This window comes from Berghia stephanieae, chromosome 10 (genome assembly GCF_034508935.2).
Source record: "Berghia stephanieae isolate SIO BIC M18660-M18661 chromosome 10, UCSD_Bste_1.3, whole genome shotgun sequence".
Lineage (NCBI taxonomy): Eukaryota > Metazoa > Mollusca > Gastropoda > Nudibranchia > Aeolidiidae > Berghia > Berghia stephanieae.
The window spans coordinates 38,331,292-38,356,291 of NC_088369.1; the positions used below are offsets into that span (position 1 = coordinate 38,331,292).

General features: G+C 37.3%; 2 protein-coding genes across 2 annotated transcripts in view; one reads left to right on the forward strand and one right to left on the reverse strand.

The window, feature by feature from the left end:
- LOC144981101 (uncharacterized) overlaps positions 1-25,000 on the forward strand; it is an 860,429-nt gene that overhangs the window by 153,699 nt on the left and 681,730 nt on the right. The gene's annotated exons all lie outside the window — the stretch shown is intronic.
- LOC144981089 (uncharacterized) overlaps positions 1-25,000 on the reverse strand; it is a 232,338-nt gene that overhangs the window by 49,902 nt on the left and 157,436 nt on the right. The window contains exons 4-7 of the mRNA XM_078929213.1: positions 10,899-13,502; positions 10,017-10,209; positions 8,540-8,725; positions 183-544 (exon numbers count right to left, since the gene is read on the reverse strand). Of these exons, the coding sequence (XP_078785339.1) occupies positions 183-544; positions 8,540-8,725; positions 10,017-10,209; positions 10,899-13,502 (3,345 nt within the window). The remainder of the gene's footprint in view (positions 1-182; positions 545-8,539; positions 8,726-10,016; positions 10,210-10,898; positions 13,503-25,000) is intronic.

Genomic DNA, 25,000 nt, shown 5'->3' on the forward strand with positions numbered 1-25,000 from the left:
GAGAGAGAGAGAGAAGAGAGAAGAGAGAGAGGAGAGAGAGAGAGAAAGAAAGATAGAGAGAGAGAAAGAGATAAAGAGAAAGAGAGAGAGAGAGAGAGAGGGGAGAGAGAGAGAGAGAGAGGAGAGGGGGGGGGTGTGTTATGGGGCAAAAGGAAGTCGTTCTCCTCTTTGTTAGTACTCACCCGGCGTATTTTAGCCAAAGCCGCAGACACAGACAGTTGCCCTCTCCTGCTGCACTCCAAGAGACTGAGGACAGAGTCTCCAGACCTCATATTAAAATTCGCCTCGTTGACTCGTCTACTACTGGTACTTCCGCTGCTAATCCAGTTACGGCCCTTGGTGGAACCGAAATCGCTTCCGCTACCCGCGCTACGCATGCGCTGTAGACGCCCGTAGTTGGCGTTGTTCCGGTCGACTTCATCGGGCACGTGGGATGTGCTGAGGGAGTTCTGGAGAACGCCGTAAAGATCGAAAGATGAAGAGGAGCCGTTGGAATGGGAGCTGTACGGGTCAGATCCTGTTTTGGATAGGGACCGCCATCCACCTGGGGAAAAGAGAACCAATACAAGGAAAGAATTATTGGAATGAAGGAGAGTGGAATTTAATTCAGATGAACATGCTTCGGCATAAATCAGGCTGCACGAAATCCCTTTGAATGTGTGAGGGGTAATTTTATTGTAGAGTGAGATTGAGGTTTTTTCGCTTATGTGTCTATAAGCATGTAAAACGTATAATGATACATATTCAACTAATATACCTAAGTATTGACACATCTAATAGTACAGAAATGGCTGGAGGACACCAAACCTTATCAGATATCAATGCAATTCATCAATAATAAAATAGTCGAACAATTCTAATTCATGTTGAGACAATGAAAATATAAAAAATATATTTTTTTTAAACATGAAAAAAATTTTTTTTAAATAATGGAATGTGTTCGTTGAAATTATACAAAATTACTTAAAATCTCTAACAAATATATCATCATTTCAGATAATTTGTCAATAATTCATATAGTAAAGCCTATAAACGATTTTTTAAAAACCTATGATACGGGGCCAGGATCAAAATGTATAAAGTCCACTCTTTGACGGAGTGTGGGTATTGGAAATCCTTTAAATCACTCAACCCCAAATCCGACTGTCTATGGTATTTGACTATTTTTTTTAACCCATGGTATTTGACTATGGCTATTTTGCCATGTGACCATTTAGATTTTTTTTTTCTGAGACAAATTATATGTAATTTTATTTAAACAGCTGCTTCTTAAATTTTACATTTTGTTTGTAGTTGAATTTTCAAAATTAATGTATACACGCCACTTTTCTTTTAGTAGTTGATTACACTGTCTTATCAATTTTTTTAAAGTACAAAATATCTCCTCTGGAAGAGTGGATGACATTATGGAGGTGGAGGGCTAGGATTATCTATATAATAATTCAAAATGTCCATATTATCGACGTGGATACATATGCAGGTCTGAAATTCGAACCCACTTATGAGGTCTGGATAGTTTAACATTATTATTATGGACAATAATATTTTGCGTCTTAAAAAAAATAAATTCCCATTACAACAGTGAGCCCCATAAGGAATTGGGTTATCAGACCTGCAAATAAGTGCATGTCGGTCCATATCAATTTCAATTACAACAAAATGCACACACGCACACACAAAAAAAAGCAAAATAAAAATTCTAAACGGGACGTTTAGAGAAGAAAAACATCCTTCATCAGCCATTTTTTAAAAAAAATAGAGGAAGCATAGCATGGAATTTAAATGTTAGATCAGCATGGTTAGCGATACACATAGCAATTCAGAAACATTCAGTAACCCGACTCTTTGATTCAGGACATAATATTAATATGACAATGTTCAATCCTTGAAATATGGGAAAGAATCAATCCAAGACGTGCAAGACTTGAAATATCTCTCCCATCAATCAGAAAATACAACGATACATGAGAAAACATGATATGTTTGTTTTTGTTTTTAAGGGTTTTACGGCACTTTCATTGCCACACGAATTCAACATTTTGGCCAGAAAACTCACATCCTTCCATAAATATCGACCGATTACAATTACCAATCATCTTAGCAAAAACTCTCACAGTTGGAACTTACGAAGTCCCAGGTTTGAGAGTTTATTTTGTTAAGATAAGGTTCGTTTTAATCGATTGAAACTTGAAGGTAGAGTTTTCTGGCTAAAATTTTTAAAACGTGTTGTTGTTTTTTTTTTCTTCCCCGGAATATGGCCCAATTGTCATTGGTCTCTTGGTGAGAACTATTCGATTGATAAGAGTAACATTAAATCCTGTCTAGAATTAAGGAAAAGAGAAGAAAAGAAGACAATAAAGCTAAGAAATTGGTCGTAGTAGATAGTTACTATAGTTACAGTGCCGATGGTGCAAAAAACTGAAAAAGGAGGAAAATTTTGAATGATTGCCTTTAAGTTTAAGCCCCATTATTTTTACAGCATTCACCTCCCCCCCCCCCCTTTCCCAGCACACACACATGCACACAAACACACACACACACACACACACACACACACACACACACACATTTTTAGAGCAATTGAGATGATAAACTATCATTGATACTCTCGCTAACTTCTAGAGAGTGGAAAACTGCACCTATTTGTTCCACCACACTCACTGCCAGTACATTTGATTGAGGGAAATATAACTTTAAAAAAAAAAAAGAGGAAATTCCTCCTCTGACTAAAAAAATCGTGGATTTCGAGGAAAACCATCAGCATTGATAGTAACTTACAGAGCTTGGAGAGAAAAAGCAGGAAGCCTTGATAGCTCATCGTAGTTGTGGAGAATATCATCACAATTCACAACGCCACTCCAGTCTCCAGAATATTTCCTTCATGGCAACAAATATGTAGGGAGACCACCAACATCAACAATAACTACCCTGAACCAGTATCTCTCTACATAATATCCGAAATTTCTGGATTCAGATGAGGCCGAATTAATCGCTGAAGAACTACACACAGTAAGTAAACAACATCTTGATAACTTGTTGAAAACACATTACATTATGCATCCTACACACGACGATCAGACTGGCATGATTGTGAGAAACCTCGCTAAAAATTCCTGACTTGCTCTATCTAGTGAAACAATGATCATTATTATTATCATTATCATCGTTATTATTATTATTATTCCCATAACACATCCGTATAATAGCATTAATTATCCGGCAATTAGGAGTACAAAACCGCACGACATTCAAACAAACTCACGGGGGGGGGGGGGGGGGGGGGGGGGGGGGGGGGGAGAGAAGAGAAAAGCATGGCGGATGCCATATATTTTGCCTCGATCAGCTGGCACAATAACTGCTGCATAATAAGGGGCGTCTTGTTCTCTCTATTTTTTTTTTCTATTTTTTACTTCTAAATATTTTTTTCTTTTTATTTTAGCATGTGACCCATCGCGTCAGTCTGGTATGATATCGGATTGAACAAAGTAAAGAAAATTGAGTATACTACATACGATCGAAATGATCAGAATGAGAAAATTTAAGTTTTGCAGGTTGTTTTTTTTAAATTAGTCTATTTATTTTTTTTTTTTTTTGGTTATTTGTTGGGGTTGTTTTTTGTTTGTTTGTTGTTGATTTTTAAAATGCCCCCCCCCCTCCCTTTTTTGGTTATGTTTTGTTTTATTTGTTTGTTTGTTTTGTGTGTGTGTGTGTGTGTGTGTGTGTTTGTCTTGTTTTATTTTAATTTCTTTTTTTTTTTTTGGCCGGGGGTCTTTTTACTTTCGGATTATTTTTGTTTTGTTTTTGTTTTTATTATTTAATTTGTTTTATTAAAATTTGTTTTGCTTTTCTTTCTTTTTTTTTCTTTTTTTTTTTTCTTTTTTTTTTTTTTTTTTTACTGCGTGAACAACAAAATCCCTCCTTAATAAAGACATTCATTTTAACTCCAAATTTCATAAGTTAAGCTGCAACCTAAAAAAATTCTACGTCTGAGTAACATTTACATGTTCACTCCCATGTAATACCGTTTTGACACGACGAGTCACATAATAGCTAGCAGCATCGTCAAAGGGAGAAAAAAAAAAAAGGGGGGGGGGGGGGGGGGCTCGTGGTGGGGGATGGTTTTAAGTAAGTGCTGGTTGTACGTCGAAGGGCTGAGTTGCCGAGACGCCCCAGACATGCAATTTGGTTGAGATCGATGGGTCGATGAAGGAGTCGAAACGTCGGAGAGGAGGGTGGTGAAAAAACATCGGAGATAGGCTTTAACTCACTCAACCCTAACACCGACTATACCCGTAGTTTACCCGGGGTTACTTTTACCCCAAGCCTATTTATTATATTTTTATGAGACAAATTATAGGTGTAGTATCAAAGCTCATGTTTTTAGTTTTTACATGTTAATGATAGTTGAATAAAACTAGTTCTTGCATGTTGATAGTTGAATAAAACTATCTATGTACCTAAATGCTCATTTTTAATACATTTTTTCCAATTTTGAAAAGTGTCAAAATCTCTAGGAATGAGTGAGTTAACCCTCTCCTTACCAACTATAGGAAAATCGTCACATTCGTTACGATAAAAATCAACAAATTTACCACTCTAATTTCCTTTGTAGATATATCACAGAATTTAAAGAAAAGTTTTCGTAATATAATAGATATAAATACTTGACATTGTGTTTTAAGAGCTTATTTGGTTGAACAATATTATGCATAGAACTTACTTGTTGCTTTTCTGTTCGAGTAAAGAATAATCTATTTTTACGTTGGGTCGTGTGATGTTTCAGGGAAAATTCTGAAAAACAGCCGGTTAGGAGAGAGTTAACCCTCTCTTTAGCGATCATTTTCAGTATTTTCCCAAAAATTGCAGACTTACCCAACAGAAAAATGGATTTTTAAAAAACTCAAACAAGCTCTCTACAAAACAACTTTACGTTTTTATTAATTAAACTAAGATCGTAGTGACGTACTTAATAAATCTGAATAAGAACAAATAATGTATATTGTGTCGTAACAAATGTGACGATTTTGCTGTGGGTGGTAATTGTTTGTTTTTTTTTAATTTGAGCTTTATATAGCGCAATATCCACTAAATGTGCTCAAAGCGCTTTACAAGGGGTCCCTGGTCAACAGCAACATCTAACATGTAGGACGGGACATGACGCCTGTTAGGCGATATTACAATTTTTTCCCCGACAAAGACAACGCTGTTAACGGCCAGGTACTCATTTTACACCTGAGTACGGTGACAGAATGTGAGTAAAGAGCCTTCTCCAAGGACTCAACTCTGCGCGAGGACCTTCCGATCCGAAAGCGAGTGTCATACCACTAGACCACATAGCCGCACGTGGTAAGGAGAGGAGGGTTATAGGCATGAACACAATAAGGGGGAAGTTATTCATGAGATGCAGGGAATTGTTAGAAAATAACCCCAAAAAATCCTAAATAAAAAATAAAGAGGGGATGAGGAACAATCTTGGAACTGATGTTGTCTTCAAGTGTCGGGAATTTCCCCCCCCCCCCCCCCCAACCACAGAACACACACACACACACACACACACACACACACACGCACAGACAGTTGAGCTTTAGAGATTTTTTATATGGCGCAATATCCACTAAACGTGCTCAAAGCGCTTTGCACAAACACAGACACACACACAAGATACACACACAAACAAACATACGCACCCTCATTCGAACACACACACACACACACACACACACACACACACACAATGAGTAAGTTGTCAATGGTTAATGCAGATGCCATTAAGTACCAATAGATATTATGCAATAATTAATCATTCACAACGAAAACGTTTAGGCCCAAATAATAATAATAATAATAATAATAATAATAATAATAATAATAATAATAATAATAATAATAATAATAATAATAATAATAATAATAATAATATGATAATGATGATGATGATGATGATGATGATGATGATGATGATGATGATGATGATGATGATGATGATGATGAGAGAAAAAACTTGCAGTTGCAAGTAAATCCGAGGATTCGTCACAAAGATCAATAAATCTAAGAGAAAACATGAAATATGGCAAATATAAACCAAACTGGCATCATTCATATTGTTAGTGTGTTGTTCTTGTTAAATCCTTGAAATAAATAACAATAGTCAAACACAAAAATGGATCTTTCAATCAAATCAAAGAAGGCAGATGTTAGACGTTTCGGGTTTCACCTTTGCCAAAACAACAAATGATGAATGAAACACTAAAAAAAAAAGAATGAGATATGAGAGCTCTCATTTCAATCGTTTTTAGTGTTTCATTCATCGCGTTTTGTTGACAAAGGGGACACCCGAAACGTCCATATTATCTGTCATCGTGAATTAAATTGCAGCTTCCAATCCATGGACTAATATAATTATTTATTTCTTCAAGCTTCAAGCATCTACGTATGCATTAAGTCTTTGGCGACATGAGGCGATGCAACAACACAGAAAATGCAATCTTTTAGTTAATAATCAAAATATAAAACAGAACGAGAGATATTTCACCGTCGTACAAATCAATATTCTCAGCAGTTTAGATACCATACGTCTGCGTTGGATTAATTTTTAAGACAAATGAAAGACTTTTCACTGTCATATAGTCAAGATAGTATGAAGTTGACGTCACTCATGTCTTTGTTATTGCTTTTTGCGATCCGTGTTTATGAATAATTCTCACTAAACTGTATTAACCAGACTATATAAACGTTCAAAGTGACATATAGTTTTGTGTGTTGGTCCGTTATTTCTGGATGGCAATGTTGTGAGCTTCTTAGCCAAGCGCATACTATCTATATTGAGATGGAAAACATGCCTCTTTATGTTTAGGGGCAGTGAGTGGGGCTCAGCGGTACGGTCTTTGCTTCGTACCCGAAAAGTACCGAGTTCGAGCACGACCTACCGCAGCTGCGCTGTGTGGCCTTGAGCTAGTCACCTCGCCCTGCCCAGCTCAATTTGCGGCGAGCACTACGGCTTGAGGCCTGGGTTATTCCAGTCTTCCCTTGGAATAGACCCTAGAGACAAATGTCCCCTATAGGATGAATAAAGGGATTTTTATTCTTTTTTTTAAATATATATATATATATATATATATATATATATATATATATATATATTATATATATATATATATAATATATATATATATATTTTCTAAAGAAAAAACTTGAGACCAATCTGGCAATATCATAACATTCCCATCACCCTGTCAGCTCACTAAGTTTTTATTCCATAATATAAGTTGAGTGCTATATGAGTAACTTATTTTGTTATAAAATATTCTTTTTCCTAAACAAAAAAACATGTTTATTCCATAAGTTAAGCGCTATATGAGTAACTTATTTCTTTATAAAATTAATATTCTTTATCCTAAACAAAATAATATATCATTTATAAGATGAAAGAAAAAATAAGTAGGTATTTCATTTGCAATGTTGTATTGCTGGTTGACAAGACTGATGGTAATGAGATAATCTGCTTTTGTATTGTATTGTACGGTGCTGAAAATATCTTCATTTTTCTTTGTTAATTGAGAACAAAATGATAAGGATCAATAAACATTAGAGAACAACATAAAGAGGCAGGCAGACATCAGCCGGCAGTATAAGGTAGTCGTACGCATTCCCATTCCGTTAGACACGATAAAGCACTGCAATACTCTGACTAAAAAAAAAAAACAAACAATAAAAACAAAACACAAACAACGTGTGTTTAAAATTTCGGCCAGAATAGTCGTCCTTTAAGTATCGATTGATTAAAAATGACCCTCGTTTTTGTCACAAACTATCAAACCAGGGGCTTCCATGAAGTCCCAGTTTTGAGAGTTTTTTGATAAGATGGGCGTCGAGTTTAATCAATCGTTATTTGAAGGATGGGAAGTCCCAGGTTTGACAGTTTTTTTGGCTAGATGTAGTCATTTTAATTTTAATCGATCGATATTTGAAGGATGGGAAGTCCCAGGTTTGAGAGTTTTTGGACAAGATGAGAGTCGAGTTTAATAAATCGTTATTTGAAGGAGGGGAAGTCCCAGGTTTGAGAGTTTTTGGACAAGATGAGAGTCGAGTTTAATAAATCGATATTTGAAGGAGGGGAAGTCCCAGGTTTGAGAGGTTTTTCTTTGGCTAGATGAGGGTCAATAATTTTAATCCATCGATATTTGAAGGAGGGGAAGTCCCAGGTTTGAGAGGTTTTTCTTTGGCTAGATGAGGGTCAATAATTTTAATCGATCGATATTTGAAGGAGGGGAAGTCCCAGGTTTGAGAGGTGTTTTTTTTTGGCAAAGATGAAAGTCATTTTAATTTGAATCGGTCGATAGTTGAAAGAGGGAAGTCTCAGGTTTGAGAGTTTTTGGCAATGATGAAGGTCATCTTAATTTTAATCGATCGATAGTTAAAGGACGAGTTCTCTGACCAAATTTCTTTTTAATACGTTGTTTTGTTTGTTTGTTTTTGTTTTGTTTTTTGGGGGGTTTTTTTTGTTGTTTTTTTTCCAGAGTAGTTGTAGTCATCATAGTACCTGCAGTGGTACCATCATCGTCAATCTCAGATTCATTGACATGATTTTGATAAGGATGTTGATAAGGATGTTGTTGATGATAAGGATGGCAATTATCATCATTCTCCTCGGGAACGATTTCTCGTTCATTATTTGTCTTATCGTTGTTGTCGTCGTTGTCCTGTTCTGCTGATTCTTCGTCGTCCTCTGTGAAATAAGAGGTGGTGGACCCAGACATACGAAATTGTGTAGGAAAATATGACGTGAAAACATACCGTAATTCTTCAGGTAGTGACGGCGTCGTTTTCACAATCGGCGGTTCAAAACTCTGAGTGAAAGTCTACATACGAGCTTTGCACACCATGTTTTTTAATTTAATTTTGGGATGATCAACGCTGTTAACGGCCAGGTACTCATTTTACACATGAGTACGGTGAGAGAATGTGAGTAAAGAGCCTTTTCCATGGACTCAACTATGCGCCGATCGAGGCTCGAACCCAGGACCTTCCGATCTGAAAGCGAGTGTCATACCACAAGACCACATAGCCGGACATATATTATTTTTAAGAAGGTGATAGAGGGTGAACATAAAATGATTTTTTTAAAAAATGGTATGACTTTCTTGTAAAGAAAACGGTCAAATTACTCTCTAGACACAAACGATCTGATATCAATATTGTCTTCATTACTGGCAAGATAAGAACAGGATCTGATAAAAATAAGTAATTATACTGATTGCATTCATTCACTTTGATGCCCAGTAAATGAAAGCTGGGGTTAAGGGAAATAACTGGGTATTTGAAAAATTGAATTGATTTTGTTGCATAACCTCCCTTACTTGCATATCGGGGGAATATCTGGCAATCACTTTAAACGTGAAAACTTGAGCTTTTATAAAGCGCAATAATAGCCACTAAACGTGCTCAAAGCGCTTTCAAAGGGTCCCTAATCGACAGCAACACGTAAGATGCAGAACGAGACATGACGCCTGTTGGGCGATATTACAATATTTATTTCGCGATAGAGACAACGCTGTTAACGGCCAGGTACTCATTTTACACCTGAGCACAGTGAGAGAATATGAGCCTTTTCCAAGGACTAAACTATACGCCAAGCGAGGCTCGAACCCAGGACCTTCCGATCCGAAAGCTTCTTCTTTTTCTTCTTCTTCTTCTTCTTCTTCTTCTTCTTCTTCTTCTTCTTCTTCTTCTTCTTCTTCTTCTTCTTCTTCTTCTTCTTCTTCTTCTTCTTCTTCTTCTTCTTCTTCTTCTTCTTCTTCTTCGGGTGCTGATGGTGACAAAACTATCATTGATACTCTAGCTGACTTCTGGACAGTGGGAAACTGCACCTGTGTGTTCCACCACACATCAACTCTCTCATTGCTGGCACATTGTTTCGAAAAATTCGGAAATTCCTCCTCTGGACTCCAAAATCGCGGATTTCCGCGGATCCGAGGAAAACCATCAGCACGGCTTCTTCTTCTTCTTCTTCTCCTTACCTATATCCGATTTAGGCCTGGGTCCCTTGGACAGCTTGCTCGGATCACGACGACGCCTAGACAAAGCTGGTGATGATTCCCCTCCAGGCACCATGTTCTCCTGTAGGAGATCCGCCCAGTGGACGGAGACGTCTGACTTGGGTCTCTCCGACCCGGACTTGGCTGGGGAGGTGTGGCGTAACCGCACAGACGACTGGTAAATTGTAGGATAAGGGTGGGGGGGGGGGGGGGGGGAGAAAGAGGCGTAAATGAATACGTTAGTCATCGGGAAAGGAATGGTTTATGATTAATAATAATAATAATAATAATAATAATAATAATAATAATAATAATAATAATAATAATAATAATAATAATAATAATAATAATAATAATAATAATAATAATAATAATAATAATAATAATAGAAGACGTTATCGTCGTCGTTGTCATCATTATCATCATCATCATCATCATCAGCAGCAGCAGCACCACTACTAACGACACAACCATCTACCATCATCATCACCATCATCATCATCTTCATCACCATCGCCGTCATCATCATCATCACTATCATCATCATCACCATCACCACCGCCATCATCAACATAATTATGACCATCGATCCATTACATGGTAGAAAGAACGGGACAGAAAAGAAGGGGCGAGAGAGAACACACACACACACACACAGAGAGAGAGAGAGAGAGAGAGAGAGAGAGAGAGAGAGAGAGATGAGGAGATAGATAGATAGAGAGAGAGAGAGAGAGAGAGAGAGAGAGAGAGAGAGAGAGAGAGAGAGAGAGACGGGTTTCGCATAAAACTTGCCCTCTTAACTTTTCTGATATATTCTCATACAAGTACTTATTGATAACCATCAAATAACTATAATAAAATTACCTGTAACGAGTCCATGCCACCCGCCGCCTCCATGCTTACGTCCCTTTGAATACCAGAGTCATTGCTATTACTGGAAGTTATCTCCCCTTTGTATGCATGCAGACTGATGGAAGACGCATGCGCGGTTGCAGTTCTGTTTTCCTCAGCAAGAATGTCAGAAGTCATCTGCGTCACGCCATCGACCAATCCAGATATAATCTCCTTGGAACACGAGGATTTTCCAGGAGCGTTTCGCCTTGGAGACGATGAGGAAGGTGTGGTTCCTCCTCTTCCTACTGCAAACCCAGACCAAGGGCTCCCGATCAACGTGTTGTCCATTTCTGAGAAGGAGGCCTGTGATGCCTTTGGTGTTTCTGGGCAGGTGAGGGTCGTATCCGTGTCGTAAACATCCTGGATATTCGCCTCACTAGACCCGGGTGATAAATGGGACTCCGTTAAATCCAAAGTGTTATCGGAACAGTAAGAACCCAAACGTGCCCCGCCGCTCGCTCGAGGAGGAGTGTTTTGAGTAAAGGAAGAGTTTGTGGACATTCTACCAGCATTGAAACTAGACGACGACAACGATGACGAGGACGGTGACGTTATCCCTTGGCGGCGCGGATTGCAGACGCTTCTCGACCGTCTTCCTTTAGAGGGAAGAGTTGCGGAGGAACCAGGAGTGAATACGTCAGAGTAGCAGTCGATCTCCGGACTCGCAAGGCACGCTCTGTTCAAAGACATCTCCGAACAAGAACTGGCTGAGAAGAGGGAACTCGTCGACTGGCTTAGGGTACTTGAGTTAAAGCTGATTTCATCGTCGATGTAGGATAACGTATCGCTGTCTCGTCGAACACGACCAGCTGTGGAGGATGAAGACGAGATGTGGTTTTGATCTAGAGTTTGGGAGCTTACACTGCGAAGGCGGTCGCCAGTTGCAGTAGCATCTGTGTTGGTTTCGACGTGTTTGCTTGCTGAAAGATCGGAGGAAGAATTTTTGCGTTTGAAAATGTTGCGGAGAGACATCCGTCTTGAGACGGAGGAGTCTCTGCTTTTTTCCCCATTACGTTTATGTTGGGAAGATGGCGATGATGATGACGTTGTGGTGGTAGTGGTGGTGGTGGTGGCGGTGGATGCAGTTGTTGAGGATAAAACTATTTCGTGAGCAGAATTTGGAGAGGCGGAAGACGATGAGTAATCCAAGGCTTCTTGCCTTGTGGCGAAAGGTTTTGATATTGAAATGGCTAGAGGTTTTTCTGAAGACGCTGATGTTCCCTTGCGTTTTTGAAGCATTCGCTGAATAAAACCTGGCCCTTTAGATCGTGACCTATCACTTTTAGAGTCGTCGTGGATACACTGTGAAGAAACGTCAATTTCCATGGCACTTCTTCCTCCATTTTCCAAGATTTTCACATTAGTATTACTGCTACTACTACCTCCATTTGATAAAGTTCTATCGCCGTCTGAAAATCCATTAAAGCCTTTTTCTTTACAACTGCTGAAACTGTTGACTCTCTTCACAGTCCTGCAGTTATCATCTCTCTCCATAGACATCATTTGAACAACGTCACTTCTCGTACTATATTCCTCTGGAGAATTCTCCCTCAGAGAATCGTCCTCTTCATCACATCTGACAAGAGAGCCCTGGCTCTGGCTCCAACCTTTTCCGAGTCGGGCCTCGTCCATTGAAATTGGCCTTTGACCTCTGTGACGACGTCTAGGCAAAGAACGGTAATTCATGGCACTTGATGCAGCAGTTTCCGCCAACGAACATTTCGACGTCATTATTCCAACTCCCTTGGACTCCAGCAGAAGTGCTGCTTCGCGGAACAATCTTTGAGGATCAGTGATCCCTCGTTCCAGGAGAGCTAGGATTTCAGCGCGCAAAGCACACTCAGCATCCCCCCTCTCTCGTATATCTTTCGCTGCAGAAAACGATCTCAGAAGCGGACGACGATTCTTCTGCATCCTGGAAGGTTTGGGAACATCCTTGGCGTTCACACTCATGTCCTCCCTACTTCCCGCATTGATACTGCGCTGATCAAAAGTGACTCTGCCCAGGTTGTGACACGAGTGGGCGAATTCGTCTTCACTTTCATCGCAAATCGATTCGCTGTTGTTCAGAGATAAAGATTGTGGAAGATCTTGACTTGACGAAGACAGATCAAAATGGGATGCAGACTCGTTCGCTTCTTTCGTCGCCGCCGTCGTCGTTGTCGGTTTATTTTCAACAGCGACAAAGTGTCCGTTTTTGTACTCAATCTTGACGTCATTGTACGACAGACCTCCATTGGGAAGGCTGAGGCTTCTCCTTGTGGGGGCTTTTGGGCGAGATAGTTGCTGTTGGTGTTGAGGTCGAACTGGAGACCTGGAAGCTCTTACTCGTTGCTGACAGCTGTCTAGTTCTCCCTCGACCAGCAATCTCGAGGCTTCTGGAAGCTGGTGATGTGGTGGAGGTAGATTTTGTTCTTGATGTTGTTGTGTTTGTTGTTGCTGTTGCTTGGGTTTTGGGGTGGAGGAGAAACCAGGATCACTGCTGGGGTTGAAAATAAAGAGGTTTTTGGTTTTGTCCGAGTCGAGAGGGGACGACTGATGAGACTCTTCTATCTCTGATATGCCAGCCAGGACCTGGGAGGAGGGACAAGAATAAAGAAAAGTGTTAGGGCCAATTAAAAACTATACGTGCACACTACTTGTGCTTTATTAGTTTTTATTTTGTTTTTGGTTTTGTTTTGTTTTAGTTTGTTTGTTTGTTTGGGGTTTTTTTTGGTTTGTTTGTTGTTGTTTTTTTGTTTGCTTTTTTTTTTTGTTTGTTTTTTATTGTTTTTTATTTTGTTTTTTTTTTTTCGTTTGCTTGTCGCTAGTTGTTTTTTGTTGTTGTACATTTGACATTAAGAGATAACACGGAAATAAAATTTTTAAAAAAAGTAAATTAAACAATATGGGCGATAGAATAACGTTACCAACAACAAGAACAGCGGACGGTGGAGGAGGAGGAGGAGGAGGAGGTGGAGGAGGAGGATGAGAAGCAGAACTATTAATAAAAACAAAAACAGCAATAACATCAATTCTTTAAACAAACAACAACAGACCAAAAAAAAAAAAATCCGGTAGCAACAACAAAAGCAACGACTACGACGACGACGACGACAACAAGAACAAGATAACAACGACGACAAATGGTTTATATTATACGAAGGCCATTATGTAATTACGAAGTCTTCAGCCTAGAGCGTGAGACTGTGTGAGGGGAGAGGGAGAGGGAGAGAAGGAGAGAGAGAGAGAGAGAGAGAGAGAGAGAGAGAGAGAGAGAGAGAGAGAGAGAGTTGGACGTAGAAAAAAAAAAGAAAGGGAGTGAAAGCGAGAGAGAGAGAGAGAGAGAGAGAGAGAGAGAGAGAGAGTGAGTGAGAGAGAGAGAGAGAGAGAGAGAGAGAGAGAGAGAAAGTTGGACGTAGAAAAAAAAAAGAAAGAGAGCGAAAGCGAGAGAGAGAGAGAGAGAGAGAGAGAGAGAGAGAGAGAGAGAGAGAGAGGGAGGGGCGGGGGTTTGAGGGATGTAAAACCTAAAAAGACTTCCATGTTCAAGGCCGTCACCAGTGGATCTTATATAATATGTAAAGTTGGACGGGGGGGGGGGGGGGGGGGGGGGGGGGGGGGGGGGAAGGGGAAAACGGGAAAGATAAAAGAATTTATCTGTTGTCGCTGGAAAGCGGACATGAAAATCACCATTATTATTATTATTATTATTATTATTATTATTATTATTATTATTATTATTATTATTATTATTATTATTATTATTATTATATATTATTATTATCTATTATTATTATTATTATTATTATTATTATTATTATTATTATTATTATTATTATTATTATTTATTATTATTATAATTATTATTATTACTATTATTATTATTATTATTATTATTATTATTATTATTATTTTGTTTGTTTGTTTGTTTGTTATTGGGAGAATTTATTTTTTGTTTTGTTTTCTTTAGTTTTGTTATGTTTCGCCTGCCAACTATGTGCGGTAATTGGGTAGTTGGGTCTAGTTAGATCTGGCGGGAACGCACTTTGCGATTGTTAGTTTAGCGTCATATCGAAAGGGCATCAAGAATTGTTACAACAGCACACGTCTCAGAATTCGGGGAAAAACTCTGGATCTGCAGGCATTGTGGCTTGGTGGTACTCCTTTTTTCTGTATTTAAACAAAAAGGATTATTTATTTTTTTAAATCTTTCTTTTTTTTTTTTAATTTGTCGTTGTTGTTTGTTTGGGGGTTTTTTGTGTGTGTTTTTTTTTTTTTTTTGGTGGTTATTAATGGTGTCAGTTTATTTTTTGGTTCCATTTACCTTTTTTTTTTTTTTCAAATTTCAGGTATGTTGTCACCAAATTGTGTGCTTTATTGGTGAAAGGATTGAAAAAACTTTGAAACTTTGAAACTTTTGTCTTGTTGTTCCCTCCCCCTCCCCTCTCCCCATACCCCTTGTATTTTGACATCTGTATTTTGTTTTTGTGTTTTTTAAAGACCACGAATCTCATTATGTATTGCATCTTTCATACATCATGCTAAGAGTGTAAAAAAAAAACAGTCAAACGAGCAGACACCCTCCCCCGCCTCCTCCCTTCCTCCTCCCCCGATCCCTCCCGCCAAATAATAATGATATAATTTGGTTATGACATCGAATGTTATGGGCAGATAAGCCATAAATTACGACCGGCGGAGACTAAGAGGATTAACGGTGGCATTCGCTGGCCCCGGCTTAGTGACGATATTCCCCCTGCACGAACCCCGTCAAACACCGTGACCCCCCCTGGACCGGACGTTGGACTGCTCTGACGTACTCTGACAAAACACAACATATGAAGTAAACACATTTGCGGCTATGTGGTATGGAACTCGCCTTCTGATCGAATGGTCCAAAGTTCGAGTCACACTCTGAGCGGCGCATAATCGCGTCCTTGGAAAAGGCTCTTTACTCACATTCTCTCACCGTACTCAGGTGTTAAATAAGGACCTGGCCGTTAAAAACAAAAAAATTGTATGTATGTATTATCTCCTGACAAGCACCATGTCTCGTCCTACGTGTTAAGTAAGTGTTGCTGTAGACTAAGGACCCCTTGTAAAGCACTTTGAGCAGGTTTTATGGAAATTGCACTATGAAAATGTTCAAGTTTTGTTGTTGTTGTTGTTTTTGGTTGTTTTGTTTTTGTTTTGTTTTGTTCTTTTAGTTTATTTTTTTTTTGGTTTATCACTCAAACACAATCGCAGTAAGTTCTTGCGATATATAATTTCTTCAGCAAAACATGCTCTACAACACACTGTGTTCATTTTCTTTAAATTTTATGAAGTGCAAAAGAAATTTGAATTAGAAAAATGTTGGTTGTATCGTAACGAATGTGACGATTTTCCTATACTTGGTAAGGAGATTGTTATAATAATAATAGCGTTTTTCCTGGTCAAAACAGAAAAAGGTGTTTTGTGGGAGTCTAAAGGTGTCAATGGACGAGGGATAAGCCAGCCTTTGACTTGAGGACAATGTGGTCTAGTGGTATGACACTCGCTTTCGGATCGGAAGGTCCTGGGTTCGAGCCTCGCGACGGCGCATAGTTGAGTTCTTAGAAAAGGGTTTCTTTACTCACATTCTCTCATCGTACTCGGGTGTAAAATGAGTACCTGGCCGTTAACAGCGTTGTCTTTGTCCAAAAAATTGTAATATCGCCTAACAGGTGTCATGCCCCGTCCTACATGCTAAATGTTGCTGTTGACCCCTTGTAATGCGCTTTGAGCACATTTAGTGGATATTGCTCTATATAAAGCTCAATGTTTTAATTATTTTTTTTATTTTAGTGGGTTTTTTAGTATGTTTGTCCTATAGACACCTAGATAACCACGCCTCTCGGACAGTCAGTCGTCATAATGTAAACAATGGCATTGATTGGTAGACATAGCGAACTATATAAAAATTGTACTATCGATGATATGTGTCTAAGTAAAATACACACTGTTCTACCGGTTAATAAATAGAACTTATAGATTGATTGATTGATTGTTTGATTTTTTCATTAATTTTTTATTTATTTATGTATTTATTTATTTACCTATTCATTCATTTTATTTACCTTTTTATCCATTCATCTAATATCTATTGATCTAGTTATATCATATTATGATAATATCATTTTATAATATATTATAATATCATATATATATATATATATATATATATATATATATATATATATATATATATATATATATTTATATATATACACATATATATTAAATTATATGTTATCATATTATATTATATCATATGATAGTAATGAGGTTGGAAGGTGGGAAATATAAACACCCATCAAGCAGGATGAGTCATGCCCTCAGAGTGTTATCAAACCAGGAAAGGTGTTTGATGGTTTGGATAAACCCCATGACCTGGTGATTATTGGGTGCCAACTTGTGGATAGACTCTCTCTCTCTCTCTATCTATCTATCTATCTCTCTCTCTGTCTCTCTCTCTATCTATCTATCTATCTATCTATCTATCTATCTATCTATCTATCTATCTCTCTCTCTATCTATCTATCTATCTATCTATCTCTGTCTCTCTCTCTCTCTCTCTCTCTCTCTCTCTCTCTCTATCTATCTATCTATCTATCTCTCTTTCTCTACTCTACTCTCTCTCTATCTCTCTCTCTACTCTACTCTCTCTCTCTCTCTCTCTCTCTCTATATATATATATATATATATATCTACTCTCTCCCTCTATCTATCTATCTCTCTCTCTCTCTCTCTCTCTCTCTCTCTCTCTCTCTCTCTCTCGCACACACAAACACATACGCGCGCGCACACATACACATACACAAGATAGTTTGTGTTTCAAGGGGTATTATTTTTTAAAACTTTTTTTTATTATTGGCGGGGGGGGGAAGAGAGAGAGAGAGAGAGAGAGAGAGAGAGAGAGAGAGAAAGACAGAGAGACAGAGAGAGATAGATAGATAGAGAGAGACAGAGAGAGACAGAGAGAGAGAAAGACAGAGAGAGAAAGAGAGGGGGGGGGGGGCACAAAAATCTTTCCACTCAAGTATTAATTTCTCGAAACATCCCGATAAAATGGCAGCCAGATAGAATTCTCTGACACCGATCAAGAAGATTGTGTAAAAAAAAAAAATATTTAAAAAAACTTGCAAATAAAAAGAAAAGAAAAAAAGAAAAGAAAAAAAGGAGTTACTCAATTTTACGACATCAACATAAAATAAATGTTGGACACCAAACTTTTTTTTTTCTTCTAATTATTGGGGGGGGGGGGGGGGTCGCTGTTGGTGTTCTTCTTTGTTTTGTTTTGTTTTTTGTTCGTTTTTTGGGGTTTTTTTTTTTTTTTTTTTTGTTTGTTTGTTTTCTCTTTTTCTTTTCTCGACATTCTGGCTGATCTCTCGCATTAAATCTTGGACAGACAGAGTGCCAAATCATCCGGTTCGATCATTGCCCCATAATACCAGTACATTTTTACCAGCCTTATCACATCGTTTGTATTGTATTTGTATGAATGACTGGATGGACAGACAGAGGTGCCAAATAAATAAATAAATTCAGCTTTTATATAGCGCAATTTCCACTAAATGTGCTCAAAGCTATTTACAAGGGGTCCCTGGCCAACAGCAACATTTAACACTTAGGACGGGACATGACGCCTGTTAGGCGATGTTATAATTTTTTTCGGACAGAGACAACGCTGTTAACGGCCAGGTACTCATTTTACACCTAAGTGCGGTGAGAGAATATGAGTAAAGAGCCTTCTACAATGACTCAACTATGCGCCGAGCGAGGCTCGAACCTAGGACCGTCCTATCCGAAAGCGAGCGAGTGTCATAATACCAGACCACATAGCCGTAGGCCGTAAGTATCCTGTTCATTGCCCCATTATATCAGTACATTTCTACCAGCCTTATCACATCGTATTGAATGACTGTACTGTAAGGATGGATGAAATCGGTGGTGGGAAAAAGAAGAAACTCGGGGCGTTAAGTAAATAACCGATGTGAATTTGGGTTAAATCGCCGATGTTTTTGTTTGTTTTTAAGGCTTTTACGGCGCTTGCTACACATTTAGGTCATATCAGCGCCCTTGAAAAGGAAGAAAATTGGATAGTATGTGCAATGAAAAGGACTTGAGGAAAAAGTAAGACAAACAGAATGGAACAATGGCGCTTTGAGACGTCGGCATTCAGCGCTATATAAGAACACTTTATTATTTTCATCATCATCATCATCATCATCATCACCACCACCACCACCACCACCACCACTACTACTATCACTACTACTACTACTACTACTACTACTACTACTACTACTACTACTACTACTACTACTACTTCTACTACTACTACTACTTCTACTACTACTACTACTACTTCTACTATTATTATTATTATTATTATTATTATTATTATTATTATTATTATTATTATTATTATTATTATTATTATTATTATTATTATTATTATTATTACAAATAGGGAAATGATGTAGTTTCCAAGTGCACACTACCAGTGTCCTTAGTATGAGATGTCCTAAAAGTTTCACCAAGATACCGGCACTATATCCCATCAAGAGGAATACAATCAAATGTTTACAAATCATATATTTAAAAAAAAAATTTAAAAAGTACATAACAGAGATGATTTACAAGGGGGGGGGGGAAGAGGTATAACTTGGTTAGAGAGAGAGAGAGAGAGAGAGAGAGAGAGAGAGAGAGAGAGAGAGTCCAATACAACGAGGAGACAATAACAATTTGGATTATCAGACCTGCAAAGAGGTACACCTTGGTTAGAGAGAGAGAGAGAGAGAGAGAGAGAGAGAGAGAGAGAGAGAGAGAGAGAGAGAGAGTCCAATACAACAAAGAGACAATAACAATTTGGATTATCAGACCTGCGAAGAGGTACACCTTGGTTAGAGAGACGAGAGAGAGAGACTTAGAGAGAGAGGAGATGGAGAGAGAGAGAGAGAGAGAGAGAGAGAGAGAGAGAGAGAGTCCAATACAACAAAGAGACAATAACAATTTGGATTATCAGACCTGCGAAGAGGTACACCTTAGTTAGAGAGAGAGAGAGAAAGAGAGAGAGAGAGAGAGAGAGAGAGAGAGAGAGAGAGAGAGAGTCCAATGAGACAATAACAATTTGGATTATCAGACCTGAGAAGAAGTACACCTTGGTTAGAGAGAGAGAGAGAGAGAGAGAGAGAGAGAGAGAGAGATAGATAGACAGATAGATGGATAGATAGAGAGAGATAGATAGATAGATAGATAGATAGATAGATAGATAGATAGAGAGAGAGAGAGAGAGAGAGAGAGACCAATACAACAAAGAGAAAATAACAATATGGATTATCAGACCTGCGAAGCGGTACACAACGATGTATAGATAGTTCGAAGATGACGTCACTCAGGTCTTTGTTATTGTTTTTTGCCATCCGCGTTTATAAGTAATGCTCACTGAACTGTATTAACCCGACTGTAAACGTTCATGGATACACAGTTTTGTGTGTTGGTCCCTTATACTTCCGGATGGCAATGTTATGAGCTTCTTAGCCAAGCGCATACTATCTATACCCGACGTCACCGACGCCAATTTTATCCTTAGGAACAAAGACGGAAAATTTTAATACCGTGAGTTTCCGCCGTCGTGTTGACATCAAAACATTTTTTTATAAGCACTTTTCAAAAAGGAAACAAGAGATTCGAAAAGCACTTGACAGATGATGGCCGTCTGTCGTAGGGGATGCACACAGGGTGTATTATCGTGGTTAAGGGAGATAACAACAATGTGCTTGAGGCCTTGAAATCCTATGTGTTGTTTTCTGATTTTTAAGGAGAGGTTGTTGTCATACGTGGTGCAAGGGCGTGTAGACCCGCCTTGGACTACGAAAAATTCGTATAAATACGATTTTGTTGAATTGTTTTGCTCCAGCTACAGAGCTGCATAGATCTCTTTGACTCAATAAATTTTGGTGAAAAGAAAAATTTGGTTCCCTAACTCTCTCCTTACCAGCCATTTTCAGGATTTTGCCAAAACGTCACACAATACTAACAGAAAAATATATTTCTTATCGCTCAAACACAATAGCAGTAAGTTCTTGCGATAAATCATTTCTTCAGCAAAACATTCTCTATAACACACTGTTCATTTTATTTAAATTTTATGATGTACCAAAGAAATTTGAAAAATAAAAATGTTGGTTGTATCGTAACGAATGTGACGATTTTCCTATAGTTGGTAAGGAGAGGGTTAAGACCTAAATCCAAGACTTTGGAGCATTTCTGACCCATGCTAAAATCAAATGTTTATTTCTAAAGCTATTTAAACTGATTTTTTTTTCTTTTTTTTTTTTCTCTTGGACACTACGAATTTTTGAAATTTCAAGTAAGCAGCACTGCTAATCTATGATGTGTCGCAGACTGGTACAATGTGATATGATTAAATATGAACATTACATTACAAGCATACCAGCTGTCGGTTCAATGAAAGTGTTGATAAGTCGATCAACTCAAAATGTATGATTCAAGTCTTGAATAAAATTTCAACTCAATTTCTATTGTCTTAATAGAAATATAATTTATGACTTCGTAAGAGAATTCCACTGAGCTTTTTATTTGGTAGATATTTTCTGCATTTAGAAATTAATATCTTAAATATTTCGATCACTAATCGTAGAATTATTTCCCAATGTTAAGAGCAGAAAATGGTTGATATGAATTTACGAAATTGATTGTATTCAAAACAGTGAGAGGAATCAATAACTGGTACCGATCCAATGCAAGTACTCCCAACTCACTGTCATACTCGTTCACCGGAAGGTTGACACAACCCACGTGCTTAAAAATAACAATGATGGCGTCTGCTTTCGTTTTGATTTGACGAAACAAGTTTGATTTTTCGATAAAATCATCACATTGTCTTAACTCACTCAATCCTAGAGATTTTTGCTACTTTTCAAAATCGGAAAAAATGTGTTAAAATGAGCATGTACATAGAGAGTTTTTTTAAACTACCATTAACATGTAAAAACTAATAACATTAGCTTTGATATAATGTGTCTCCTCCTCTATAATTTGTCTCAGAAAAGTGTAATAAATAGGCATGAGGTAAAAGTGACCCGGGTAAACTACGGATATAGTCGGTGTTAGGGTTGAATGAGTATATAAATCTCATCAAGAGAGGTATAATAGTTTTCTTGATCTCCTGTATTTTAAATTTTGAACTGGTTACCAATGCGCTCCTAAAGTCGTGCAGTGGTATTGAGAGCTCTTGTTCGAACAGATCTTTCACCAATGCGGCTCCAACAATCTGGAATTCCCTGTCCCCCACAACCAGAAAGAAACTCTCCAACTTTTAACTATTTCAAGTCCAATTTAAAGACTGAACTGTTTAAAAGTCTAGCCTTTACTTAATTTAGTTTATTGTTCTTCAAACTAAACTTTCAGTGCTGTAGTTTTTATATTATTTTCCCTTTGTGAGCTCGTGTTTTATTCTTGTAAAGCGCCTTAGAGCATGAATTCATGGAATTAGCGCGATATACAAGTGATTTGTTACAATTGTTATTATTATTATAAGAATGCTATATTTATCATTATTTTTCATTATGATTCGTTACCTTTGAAAACCTGTGGACGAGCCATAACGCCAGACCCATCCCGAGGCCACTGAGTAAGTAGGTCAGGTCCAGCCAATCGTATCCATCCCACGGCATGGCATTATCCAATCAGAACACTCCAAATAATAACTGCTGATGACGAGGCATTATTAATGAATGCCCTTGCGTGCAGATTGATTTTTTTATTCTTCACATAATAACTCCAAACACGAATGATCAATACAGTTGAGATGCGTATGAATTAGAATAAATTAATTATTCAGATTGAATACTAACCACACAATGAATGCACAGACATAACAGTGCAACAATGTATAGTTTATCCGTAGTAAATCTTAATATAAGGTTGTGCAACGTCTAGTCTATACTAATTGATCTTTCTAATGAAATAGTACAGAGTTCGCTTATATCCGGAAGATATCTTTATATATATATATATATATATATATATATATATATATATATATATATATATATATATATATATATTTACGTTGATCCTTCAGCGAAAATAAAGAAAGAACATAATATAAAGTGGAAAAAAAAACTATGTCATTTTAAGGTCAAATTCTAACAGCAGTAGAATCTGTAGCGCATATTCAATCAATGTTTACATTACCTTTTATTTTTTTTTTTTGCTCGAGATAACTTTTATCAAACCAAATCACATCCAGCAACCATACAAGAGACAACGGGGGAAACGTCAATGAAGTCAATTTTTAAGACTTAAAGAATAAATGAATGACATAATGAAAAAAAGAGAGAGAGAATAATTATATAACAAACAGAGATGAGCACAAAAAGGACGCAAATAAAATAAGAAAGAAAATAATTCAAAAATAAATAAATGGATAGACAGATAGATAAATCAGTAAACAAACAAACAAAAAATAAATAAATAAATAAATAAATAAATAAATAAATAAATAAATAAATCTAAGCCATGGCAACTGCAACTATAAATGATCAAGCTTGAGAATAGACGAAGAAAATTTCCATAACCCGATCACACAGAATTTAATGTGCGATCAAGGTCATTTATTTTTCAATCACGATTGTATTTTCTATCACTCTGCTCCCCTTTAATTTTCTTTGTGACGGGGGAGGGGAGGAGTGTCGCTCTATTTGTCACTTTATGTTTGTAATTGATCTGTGTCTGTACTGTATTGTCTAACTCTTCTTGTTTTCAGTTCTTTCCAGATCATGTCGATTTAAATGTTGAATAAAGCCGAAATTCTGGATAATAAAAATTCGAGCTCCTTTCTAGCTTCACAACAAGGGGTGGATAAAAATACGAACTATCCAAAATAGTAGGCAAGTCTTCACATTCTACCCCCCCCCCCCCCCCCCCCCCCCCCCCCCCCCCCCCAATGAAATTTTAACCATAAGACAATATAAAATTTAATTCTCGTTACAAAAAATAAAAATATCAAAGTGACAAATTAGAGAGCTTGCACTGGTGTACGGTAAAATTCTGAATTGTATACACACCAATTCAGATATCAAAAATTGAAAAAGAAAAAAAGAAAGAAAGATATAGATAGATAGATAGATAGATAGATAGATAGATAGATAGATAGATAGATAGATAGATAGATAGATAGATAGATAGGTAGGTAGATGGGTAGATAGATAGATAGATAGATAGATAGATAGATAGATAGATAGATAGATAGATAGATAGATAGATAGATAGATAGATAGATAGATAGATAGATAGATAGATAGATAGATAGGTAGATGGGTAGATAGATAGATAGATAGATAGATAGATAGATAGATAGATAGATAGATAGATAGATAGATAGATAGATAGATAGATAGATAGATAGATAGATAGATAGATAGATAGATAGGCAGACAGACAGACAGATAGAAAAATTTGAAAGAAAAACAACATGAAAAGAAAGAAAGAAAAGGAAGAAAGAAGAAAGAAAAAAAGGAAGGAAGGAAGAAATTTGATTCTAGTTTGTACAGAAAACGTGACAATAACAAGGACATTGTGATATTGTGGCTGTTTAGATTCACGAAGGGCGGAGTTCTGTATTCTGTATTCTACAGAAAAATGAAGAAGATAAAATTTGTAAAAAAACGTACTGAAGGGCAACGTGAGCTTCTTAACGTACGTGTGGAAAAGGGTTGATTAAAGTGGGAAATAAACATTACATAAACTCGGGGTTGTTTATGATATAAAATAAACTTTACCAGCTAGGGGAAAAGCTTGCCACAGAAGTAAGTGCTGCTTTCGTTTACTGGCAAAACACATATTTGATATTTAAGCCAGAAAATTATTATATCAATAAAAAAAATAAACAAAAAATAATTGTATTAGCGCCATCCTTCCCGAAGTGCCAGGTTTGAGAGATTTTGCCAAGACGAAGGTCATTAAAATTTAATCGATCGCTATAATTTTAAGGACGGTTTTCCTGGTCAAAATTTTTAATACGTTTTTTACCATAGTGTGGCAGA